The 12,741-nt window shown below is 32.7% G+C and overlaps 1 protein-coding gene across 2 annotated transcripts in view; it reads right to left on the reverse strand.

Annotated features, from left to right (window-relative positions):
- Positions 1–12,741, reverse strand: part of LOC106684997 (dual specificity protein phosphatase CDC14C) — a gene marked incomplete at its 5' end in the record, with an annotated part of 56,294 nt that overhangs the window by 16,273 nt on the left and 27,280 nt on the right. Inside the window, 4 exon segments of one of the 2 annotated variants that reach the window (XM_014427434.3) lie at positions 1,522–1,599; positions 9,714–9,842; positions 12,054–12,185; positions 12,260–12,390. In XM_014427434.3, the coding sequence (XP_014282920.1) occupies positions 1,587–1,599; positions 9,714–9,842; positions 12,054–12,185; positions 12,260–12,390 (405 nt within the window). 2 annotated transcript variants of the gene reach the window in all.

The raw sequence follows: 12,741 nt of genomic DNA on the forward strand, positions 1-12,741 counted from the left end.
ATTTATGTTGTTCTTTGCTGACTGACCGCACCCCCCCCCCCCCACAAACTTCTCCAATCATTAATCTACGGTCAACTATCTACACCTCATTATGATTTTGTTTTAGTTTGTTTGGTAGAAGAACAGGAGTGCGTTAGAGAAGTGTATATAGTTCTTTTTTTTCCTTTTTCAGTAGTTTCATTCTATTTTGTATGTTTAAGGTACAGGAGTGCGTTAGAAGAGTTGATATAGTTTTTGGTTGTTTCATTTATTCTGTATGTGCAAGAGCAGGAGTATGTTAAAAATGTAAAAATAGTAGAAGTTATTATTACAGGGGAGTATAGTTTTATTTAATTTTTTTTAATTAATTAATAAACTGGTAGGAGGGAGTTATAGGATGACCAGGCATAATATCAGCCCTAATCCTATCTTTCCTCATAAACAAACAGTCAGAATGTATATAAGGCTGATTAAGTTGGGAAATAAATCAGAATTATTTCAGTAAGTTCATTAGTTATTTCTGTGTCGCTTTTCCTTAATCATTTTCATTTGACTACACTATATATATAATCTTTCTTTTCATTTTATTCTGAAGGCATTGTTTATTTTTTTTTTTTTTTTACAGAGAAGTAATGTGTTTTATAATTTGTAGGTTAATTACTTTTTGATTTAATACTTATATTTTTAAAATTGTTGCTTTATTTATTTATGTTTTCCTTTTTAAATTTCATTTCCAACCCACAAATATATTTCATTCCAACATAATTTACCTCTTCTGGAGGAAAGTCTCAACAGAGGCTCTCAGAACAGGCAATAGACATGTATTTAATTTTTAATCTGAAACGGAAAGACAATCTAACACAAGATCAATCATAAATTGTATTGAGTCAAGGTTTTTGTTTAGACTGTCCTATTTCATATGCAAATAAATCTAAATGCTGCTGTTCCTCTATGTTTTCTTATCTAAACTTTCATTGTCAAATACTTATTTCAGTAAATATAGTTTTTATGGGGCTAATGGAAATTTTGTATTATGAAATGGGCAAGTCAGTTCCTGAAGATACTGAGATACATAGTTTGTCTGCTGATTAATTCCTTAATATTACTATAAGTTTCTTGATCCATTTGGAAAGTATTAAGTTTGTTTTCTTTGAATTTTCATTTATTATGAACTCGACTGAAAATGAAATAATAATTCAAGGACATATTTATCTAGTAATATTCAAACATTTCAATAAAATACTTTTTTTTTTAACTGCAGCATAAAAAATAACGATATTTTATAAGGAATCCATAATAGACTGATTTTTTTTTTAAAAAGGAGCATAACAGTAAGACTTAGTACATAGTACTTCATAACACTTACCAACACACAGACTCACCAACTATTATTTTGTATTACAAAACCTAATTTTATAAATTGACAAACATATCCATAATAATCTACAAAGAGTGGCACTACAAATTAATTAAGCTGCAACTAAAATAATGGAACACAATAATAATGAAATTTCATTTTATAAACAAACACATGATACTTACTTTAAATAATTTCTTGAAACGGAGCTCCTTTGTTTGGGAGATTTAAATAACTTCAAGAACTGGGATCATGTAGGCAACCTGTAGGTTAATGTTAATATTTTTGTTTAAAAAATAAGTATTTAACTAAATAATTAATTTAATCATTTTTAACTAGTACTAATTATGATTAAATTCAGGTCTAAATTATTATCTGTAGTCCATTCATGAAATAATACAATTGTAGTAAATGATAACTTCCCGTTACCAGTAAGTTAATGACAATAAGCTCCTAAATATTCGAAAGGAATAGAAGAGAGCAAGAAAAGTGGATAAATAGTATAAGTATATATATATAAATATAGGAAAAAGTGAGCAAATGTTGAAAAAAAAAATTCATTTCGTTTCATAAATACAAACCGTAAAAATAAGTTAACAGGTTGTTCAAACAATTTGTAATATAAACCATTGATGTCCATTCATGAAAATAGTCTTAAACCAAAAATGATCTTTTTTTACCTCCTCTTCAAAGTAAATAGCAAATAATGAAGCAATCAATAAAAGTGAAGAGCATTCCATACCTCCATTTTATATGTTTTCAAAACTGTGCTAGGTTGAAAGTAGTTATTTCTGTAGGATCTAATATTCTTAAGTTTTTGCCTAATGTTTTCAGAACTAGAAACAACACAAGATCATGGATGGAACCAGATACAAAAAACATATGGCAGATTGAAATATGGAATATTTCATTGAAAACTTGGAGAAACTTTCAGAGAGAGATTTTACCCAGATAGAAATAAAACATTATAACTATGATGGAATTGTTTAAGTATGATTGCGGACTACTGATAATGCCCCTCCCCCCAAAAAAAACTAAAATAAATAACAATAAGGACCTGTACCACTACCACAAAGGATCTTGGGTTCAGTACCTTTTAAAGAAATATTATTACTAAACCAATATCTGAGTAAGGAAATGATTTTCTCAGGATCAAGCTCAACTGCCAGGTTTTTCTCCAATTAAGAGTACCCACTTAATAGGGCCGGGGTGTGTTCCAGGAGGGTTTCTTAGCCCAAGAGTTGATCTATGGCTGATGTGACAGAATAAATAATGTAATATCTCCAATAACCAGACTCGACTACGTTATTCAGTTACCCTGCTCCTTTTAAATTTCCAGATGTTAGCAAAAAATATCATAAGTGAAATAACATAGGAACTTAATTTGATGAACGACAAACATTGATTGATATTTAATATATATAACAGATAAACAAAAGTTATTTTTATAAAAAACCTAATTTAACTTTTTTTCTCTTTTGTGGATAAACATGATAACATAGATTCATTTAAAATCTATAATCATAAGTGCAGCTGAGAAAATCCATAAAGAAATATATTTGGAGAAAACTAAAGGAAAAAAAATCAGATTTGCTCGAAGGAAAAAAAAAAAAAGAGAAGGTACTTAAGACTTGACCTAGCAGACAAAGAGTAGATTCAACAGAGAGAACCAATTACATAATATTTATCATAAGACAAATCACAGAAAGATAAATATTATTAATTAACCAAGAAGGCTTTTGACAGCATTTCTAGAAACATGAATAGGAAATGTATCTAAGAGACAGGAGTTCCCTTCTTACTTATTGCAAGAATTATATTATTATTACAGCAGGAACAATGTGAACATCCTGCTTAATCTTCAGATGAATTTCTTCCAAGTTTGAGAGAAAGACTGGGCAATATACTACAGCTCAGATATTGAAAGTTCAAAGTGAAAAAGGACTTTAGATATTTATTTGCTATCCAAGCAACCTCTGTAATCATTTCAACTCATCCTTTCCACTTAACACTATTACCTGTATACTACCTCCCTGGTAACTCCCTTTCCTACAACCACCTTAATTTTTTAATCTGATCCTTCCGATTGCACTTCATTGCTGAAATAGATTATAATGCCAAACATCCACGACGGGGATGTCTTACATCCAATACCCGTGGTAATATCCTTTCCCGAGTCACTACCTCCAATAGTTATTCTATTCTCTTGCCCATGAGCCCTACTTATTGGCCTACATCTCTCAAGAAACGTCCTGATATCCTAGATATATTTATCACCTCCCAAATTTCCAGTTCCCGGACCATTATCGAATCTATAGATGACCTTTCCTCAGACCACAATCCAGTTATCCTTTTCTTACATTCGAGCTTCATCCCTAAGCCCTCTCCTCACTCATTGATTAAAGGACAAGTTGACAGGGAAAAATTTTGTAATGATTTGGAAAATAAACTGGACTTAAAAACTCCACTTAAGATTAAACATGACATTGACGAAGCAATAAAAAACTGTACAGAATTTATAAGAATTTGCATATACAACAACACGACGACCAGTAAAATTAATAATAACATATGTACGAACTTGCCACAACATATTTGCAACTTATTAAAGGAAAAACACAAAGCAAGAACAAAGAGGCAGAGGACTAGATATCTAACAGATAAAACATATTATACTACATTGACAAACAAACTCAAAACAGAACTTAAAAAATTCAAAATACAAAATTTAACCAACTTAAATCAAAACACCACTACTACTGACAAATCTTTTTGGATGGCCACTAAGAAGCTTCTCAACTTTAAGCATTTTAATCACCCTCTTCTAACTGAATCACAAACATGGTCAAAATCGGACGATGAAAAAACTCAGGTATTCAGTCAGCACATTTCTAAAACAATTGAGCCACACCCTGACACCCTGACATCCTTAATCCGACCCACATTGAATACTTTGAAGAAGAATAGAATACTCCACTCCAAATGACCCTTCCACCTAAAGCATTTCCTCTTTCAGAGATATCCATCATCATTCAGAAGTTACCTCCCCGCAAAGTTTCCGGTTGTGACTTAATTACATCCCATATTCTAAAAAATCTTCCTCGAAAATCTATTCCTCACCTACATCTACAATGCTGTATTATCCATAATCAAAATGATTTCCAAACCTCAAAAGCCGCCAGAATAATCATTCTCCGACCATCCTATCTCTCTGTGTTACCTATCATGGGCAAAATCCTTGAGAAACTCATCTTGAAATGTCTGTACCCCATCCTTGATTCCAATCACATAATCCCAGACCACAAGTCCGGATTCCGGACATCCCACTCCACTATTCCATTGTGTGATTGATGTTATCTCGTCTTCATTGGAGCACGGAATATACTGCTCGGGAGTCTTTCTTGATGTAGAACAGGCTTTTGATCGAGTCTGGCATCCAGGACTGCTATGCAAGATCTGTGAAATCCTATTCCTACATATTTCCTAATTATCCGTTCTTATCTCTCCGACAGATTATTTCAAGTAAATCACAACAGTGCTTATTTTTATTGATCCCTATTCCGTCAGTCTGCTGGTGTACCTCAGGGTAGTATCCTAGGTCCTATCCTATATACAGTTTTTACAGCTGACATCCCAACCCATCCTCACACTATTCTCACCAGGTATGCCAATTACACATGTCTATTCTCAGTGAACGATGATCTTTACACTGTATCCCAAACCCTCCAATTCCACATCACCACCCTTAAAGAATGGTGCCAAAACTGGAGGATTAAAATAAACTCCAATAAATCCCACCAAATCACATTTAACCCCCCTTCCCCCGTTGTAAACCCATGACCTCTTGCCCCACAGTATCCTTTAATAATAGCCCACTTATTCCTGTTGAACAGATCCATTACTTAGGACTACTTCTGGACAAATTACTGACATGGAATCCTTATACAAGACTGAAAAGGCAGGAAACTGCTCGTCGATTCCGACTAATACAACTTTTACTAGACAAACGGTCTTAACTGCTAATCTATTACAAAAGACTGATCTACATGACTATTATAAGGCCTATCTGGACATACGGAGATGAGCTTTGGGGCTCAACTAAACCATCAAATTCCTCCCGAATCCAATCCTTACAGTCCAAAATCCTTAATGCTCCTTACTTTGTCACGAATCAAGTCATCCATCAGTACCTCATTGTCTCACATGTTGCCGATTTGGCCAGAACCAGATACCAATCCTTCCATGATAAACTTCCCAACCACCCGATCCACTTGTTTCTAACCTAGCTTCTCCTTCATTACCTAATAATCCTCCTAGGCATCTGAAAAGAAGATGGCCCCGAGATCTTTTCCTCTAGAAATGTTATTGGAGTTCTATCAATGGGTAGATTCTCCACATGTTTGTATCATGTCACTATGTCACCTACAGCAAATTTACTTGTTGTATGTATTTTTATATAGTTGTAAATAACAATAAATAAATTATTAAAAAAAAAAGATATTTATTTACAAGAAGCATAATAATATTTTAAAACGTGTTTGAACAAATAACATACAAATTAGAAGACTCACTCAGAGAAATTCAACTTATATAAAACTCCAAAACCCTCATATCAATACACTATGTACTGATGTTAAGTATCAATAGTGAAGAGAAAGAATATAGTGGAAGGTTACAGTGCTGTTGTTGTTGTTCGTTGTCCTAAGGTGGTGAAGCACATTGTTTAGTCTAATTTTGTGAGCTGTTTTATTTTAAATCTTATAATTGAACTATTGTTTTGTTGAGTGTGTAAAGATTATATTTTGTTTCAATACAAGCGTTTGTTTATTATTTAAACACTTATGTGCACTTTATTTGATATCTTTTGGAGGTATCTATAAATTGGGTAAATTTATATGATTCCTGACATTTGGTGACCCCGACGTGATCGTAATTATTGAAGAAAGTGTACAATTAATTAGTGAAGATTGAGAAAAAAAACAATAATTATGACACAGAACGATCATGTTACTGAAAGGAAAACAGTAAGGATGATTTTCACTAAGACCTACAATGAATTGACCAAAGAATTTGAGGAAAGTGAACCCAATAATGGCGCTTTTTATTAATTATTAAGTTAAAAAGGTTATCTCAACAAATGAATGTTTTAGATAAACAGGTGAAACAGTGGTTATTTGCTAATGAAAAGGAAAGTGAATATGAAGGGGAATTTACAGCAGTTGAGTCGTATAAAGATAAATATGATCTGGCTTTAATTCAATATGAATCTTACAATAAAATTATTTCAGCATGTGAAAAGGAAGAATGTGAGGGTTCTGTTTGTTCCTCAGCATCCAATAATAAGAAAGGGAACTTAAAACTACCAAAGATTGAATTGAAAAAATTCGATGGGGAAAAAATAAAGGAGAGGCTTGGGTTTTGGGGTCAGTTTAGTAGAATACATAGATCCACAAATTGAACCAGAGGATAAATTCCAGTATTTGATTCAAGCCACAGTTAAGGGTACTCGAGCTAGAGATATTGTAGAAGGTTTTCCAGCAACTTCAGAAAATTATGATAAGGTAATTTCCTGTTTAAAGTCTCATTTTGAGAGAACTGATATGTTGACAGAATTTTATATTAGAGAACTTTTGGGTATAGTAATTAGAAAAGTTAGGTCAGGGAATAAGGTAAACTCTATTCAGCTGTGTGATCAACTAGAGGCTCATTTAAGGGTTCTTGAGTCTATAGGAATGACAAAAGAGAGGTATGCTTCAATTCTTTATCCTATGGTTGAGTTGTGCTTATCTGAAGATATGATTCGAGTATGGTTGAGGGTTGAGGAATACATTTAGTAAATTAGATATAGCTAGTGATACTGAAACTTATAAAATTAAATTAGAACAGTTGCTCGCATTCCTTAGATCAGAGGTGGAAGGTGAAGAGAGAATACATTTAGCAAAATTTGGGTTTGGGAATGAGAGTAACCACAAGAGTGACCGGATATGGAAGGAAGAAACACCTGTTCCTACTGCTAGTCATTTATTTTAGGGTGATAGAATTAAAAGGAATCTGAATTGTGTATTTTGTAAAATCGGTCATGAGAGTAGAGACTGTTTTAATGCTCAGAAAACGACATTGGGAGAAAAGAGGGCTATATTGAACCAAAAAAGAGTATGTTATTTGTTTCAAATCAGGACATAGGCAAAAATATTGCAAGGCACCTGTAAGATGTCTGGTTTGTGGTAAGAGGCATAGTTCACTGATGTGCAAAGAACTTTCAATAAACAAAGAAGAGAAAAGGGAAGAGATTAATTAAGATGTGCCTGGTTGCATGAACCCAGCTGACCTCCCTTCTCGTGGCTGCTCAGCAGGTTCCTTGCTACAGTCTCATTGGTGGGAGGGACCAAACTGGTTGCGGAAAGAGGAGAATTTATGGCCAGCTTCAACATATGAAGTAAATGAAGAATAGGTAGCAAAAGAGAAAATAAAGGGAGTTGTGAGTAATTTTATCAGAGACCAGTTAAAAGGATCGTGGTTTTTAAGATATTTTAGTTCTTATAGCAAAATCAAGAGGATGGTAGCCTGGATCCTGAGATTTATTAGGAATTCCAGAACACAAAAGGATTTACGCTTCAAGAGTGAATTGACAGTCCTAGAGATTGATACAGCTGAGAAAATCTTGGTAAAAATAGTACAGTCAGAGAATTTCCAAGATGAGAGAAAGTCAACAACTGAAGTCTTTGAGTATATTTGAAGATGAAGCCGGAATTTAGAGTCAAAACCAAAATCACATCAAGAGAAGAAAAGAAGATTTCAAGACACCTATAGTTCTATCTGGCAGTCATGAATTGGTCAGAAGACTTATTTACGAAGAGGACACTAAAATAGGACATGTGGGTGTACAGATTCTATTGAGCAAGCTTTGTGAAAGATTTTGGATTCTGAAAGGAAGAAGAACTCTAAAAACCGCCATTGCTATCAAAACCATACCTGCAATTTTGCCTGAAGTAAGAGTGAGAGAAGCACTTGTGTTTGAGGTTGTGGAAGTTGACCAAGCAGGACCGCTGATTCTTCGTGATTGATAGAAGAGCTGGATTGTTCTCTATACCTGTGAGGTATATAGGGTAGTTCACATGGAACTTGTCACTTCTCTGTCTACAAATGAATTTCTTCAGAGCCTAAGAAGATTTATCGCTCGGCGTGGACGACCGAAAACCATATTTAGCGACAATGGCACTAATTTTGTTGGGGCTGAAAACCTATTTTGTAACATTGATTGGCAAAAGATTGAATATGAAGCGTCTACACGTAGAATTCAATGGAAATTTAATCCACCAACTGCAGCATGGTGGGGTGGTTGGTGGGAACGGCTCATTCAAATTGTTAAGAGACTGCTCAGAAGAGTATTGGGACATGCATCTTTAAAGAGGAACTCAATACTCTCATATGTGATTGTGAAGCTATTATTAATCATAGACCACTAACGTATGAATCTGAAGATACTGATGATTTGGATCCTCTTACTCCAGCTATATTCCTCCAAGATTCCGCAGAGTGAGACTCCCTACTAAATACCAATAGGATGTCCCAGGTTTCGATCAACCTTGTGTTATGATTTAAAGGTGGGAGGATGTTAAGTATCGATAGTGAAAAGAAAGAATATAGTGGAAGGTTACAGTGCTGTTTTTGTTGTTCATTGTCCTAAGGTGGTTAAGCACATTGTTTAGTCTAATTTTGTGAGCTGTTTTATTTTAAATCTTATAATTGAACTATTGTTTTGTGGAGTGTGTAAAGATTATATTTTGTTTCAATACAAGCATTTGTTTATTATTTAAACACTTATGTGCACTTTATTTGATAACTTTTGGAGGTATCTATAAATTGGGTAAATTTATATGATTCCTGATATTTGGTGACCCCGACGTGATCGTAATTATTGAAGAAAGTGTAAATAAACAATATTAAACATAAATACTAACAAAAACAAAAATCACTTAGAAAAAATAAATTTAAAAATAAGTCAGGAACATAACTAAACAATGAATACTTCATAAGGGAGGAGGAATGTCATCACTGGCAGTATTAGTGACAGTAAGTCATCCTGTTAGTTCCTTTCCAGTTTTTTTTTTTTTTTTTCAATCATTTAAAGAAAATATTTGGAAATTATTTGTTTGAACTGTAAAAGTAGAATTTATATTTCTTAGTGTAGTCAACTCCTAATTATCTCCAATTGATTATCCATGATGCAGCTTATCCACAAAAATTAAAAAAAATTATATTTACGTTTCAAAAAACATTTTAATTAAAAATACCAATAAGTAATACTTGAATATCTAGTAAACATATTTACATTTGTTTTATATAATACATTCAACATTCTAAAAATCACACTCACCTTCGGGAAATCATAACTCTTGAAGAACGTTTTGGTACCATTACAGAACTAGGTTTATCAACTAATTTAGATGATGATTCTTTTTGAGAATCAACTGATGATTCTACTAGACGGCCACTTTTTAATGCACTAAAAAAGGAAATAGAAATAAAATATTTTTGTTTCAAAATGAAAATGAGACTATAGCAAAACAAAAGTAAAATAAAAACTTCGTAATGACCACATATTTTAAACTAAATATTTCATATCAGAATAACTGATGACAATGAAATAAATCCTATAGTATCCTTCATATCAATTATAATTAGGTCATATATTAGAATACTATATTTTTTTAAAAATAATACTATACTAAATTTTCTTTTTTAAACACGTTCAGTTCATTACATTTACTTACTCAGCTATGGAATCTGTTTCCTCAAACAACATTGATTCTAAGAATAATAGGCTCAATGAATTGTCTTTCAATGAGAAAGTTTACAATGTGGATTTCACTTCAGATGCCCTTGTTATTATTAGTGTTATTATTTTTATTTATACTTTTTTTCCATTTTTGTACTTATTTATTTATTTTTACAACAAAAGTTTTATTGAACTACTTATGCAATAAAAGAGAAGTAGGTAGGTATTTTAGTAAATACAAAACAAAACTGCAGTCTAATCATGAATTAAATTAGCTGCATTAACTACCTCGGAACATGGTAGTACAGTACAATAGGAGCAGTTAGGTACCTATTTTAATAGAAATTAACTATCACATCTTTTTATCTTTGGTACCAATAAATGTTATCTTTATAAATATGTCTCAGTCGGTTTCTCGGACCCTGTCTTCCATTTCCTAAAATTTCTATTTGCATATCCAAGAGTAAATACCCCTTGGCCAGATTTCTGTCCACCACAAAGCCTGGAAGTGAATTACCTCCATTTGTCCTCATTCTGTACAAAGTATTGAGGAAGAATACTCCTGGGCTATGCCTTTCCTGCCACAAGACCGTAGGCGAATATTCTGCAAATTGTGGTTACCTTCCAACGAGAATCTAAGGCACATAAGTTGGTTGACACTCTGAAACATCCAATCCAGTGAATTTAAATCTTGTCTATTCTTATCTAATTCTGAATATCAATTTCTTGAGGCCTTCTGACTCTTTTGCAACAATCTCCTAAATTAGTTCCCTATATTAGCCAACCTTGGCTATGGTTTACCATCATTGATCATTCCATTATTCCATCAGAATCTTAGCTTACTAACTCAATCAATTTTTTTTTTTGAGAATCAGTCGATTTAACCTTTATTAAAAAACTGCTCTTATACCATTGTAGCCCTGAACTATTGATGTATCATCATCATGACATATTTGTATTCCTTTATTGTATGTGTAGTGACTTATACAATAGTCAGTGCCCTGACCTCATAAATCAGGATGGTATTCACTTAATATAACTAATCAACCAGAAAGAAAAAACATGCGCAACCATAACAAAACAATGGAACAAGAAAATCTCCATTGCTCTCAGCCTATACCAGGTGCCTATCAGAAACTGAACAAGGCATATGTACAAACTTGTCAAGAGCTTATAAGATCCTGAAATGATCCATCATTGAAGTACACTTGAGTACACCAACTAGCCCCAGAGAACTTAAAATTCTAAGTAATGTTTTCTAATTTCCAAGTATGTTTTCTACACCACAGAAAATTGTTCTGTATCAGTCTTACAAACATCTCATACTAAATGCTACAGAAGAAGATAGTTAAAACATAACATGAGGTATAACCATATCTAATGTAGTCACCAACAAAAAGCAAATACCCTACATTGAACTAGAAAAGATGGAAGAAATACTAGAAATAATTACAAAGAGAAACCAATACCTAATCTCAGAACTCTATTAGTACTCCATGACTTGTTCATATATGAAATAATCAGCAAACATCACTGAGAATAGCTCTACCTACCTAATACCTCTAAACTACTACTATTACTTTCTTAAAAAAAAAAACCATAATACTCATGGAGACCACTAACATATCATGTGGGGAACAATAAGAGGAAATATAAGCAGAACTTATAACTCATAATACTCAGAAACTATAATGCAGAAACTGCTGATGATACAAAAGCTAGTGGTACAGCACAACTCATTCATAAATCTTGGAAGGTTCATAGAGTATATTTTATATGCAAAGGTCTTTGCACGATCAATAACCTTGCAAATAATTGGAGAAACTCATGAAATATACAATAATTTTTTATCATTTTAGAGGTTAATAAAAGAAAATTCAAGGTTTGGTAAATAACATCTTACATTTAGGTTAGTCAACAACAATATATACTTACTACCTTCTTGTAATTACAGAACGAGACTTCTTAGGGAGAAGGGAATTGGAACTTTTATCAACAATTTTAGAAACTTTCAAAGAAGCATCTCTCTGTGTATCAATGTTTTCTTTTGTACGAATATTTTTAGGTAGGCTAAAAATGAAATAAATTAACAAAAATACTTATAAAAATATTAATATTTAGTAAATACATAATTGGTTTATTACCTTGAGTTACTAAGAGACATACGTGGCTTTCTCCTTAATGCTTTAATTTGATTTAAATGGTCTCCTTGTGTAAGGGTAGCACTCCGACTTCTAAATTGCTTTACACCAGATGTAGAGGGTTTAGCAGGAGTCTTAAATAAATATAAAAACGTTTGAAAAACCAATTAGAGCCAGTACATGAAATGAAAATGTAAACAAACCTTTAATATTCGAAGGGAGGACAATAAGTCCCTAGAAAAAGACAGAAAAACAATTTTTTTTTTTTATTTTCTACATAATTTCTTTTTAGCTCAACACACTTTATCAGACGTCCCTAGAAGTTCCTCAAAATAGGCTTTATTTTGGTGATGAATTACTTGTTTGATTAGAAACATTGTCTGCTGAGCCATTTTTTAAAATTTGGAAATAAAAAGAAGTAAAAAGCAGTCGACTGGGGGTCAAATCCTGTGGATGGTTTACTAATTCGAACTTGGATTCCTCTA

Source organism: Halyomorpha halys, unplaced genomic scaffold (assembly GCF_000696795.3).
Source record: "Halyomorpha halys isolate HHAL.00 unplaced genomic scaffold, Hhal_1.1 Scaffold644.1, whole genome shotgun sequence".
In the NCBI taxonomy this organism is placed as follows: domain Eukaryota; kingdom Metazoa; phylum Arthropoda; class Insecta; order Hemiptera; family Pentatomidae; genus Halyomorpha; species Halyomorpha halys.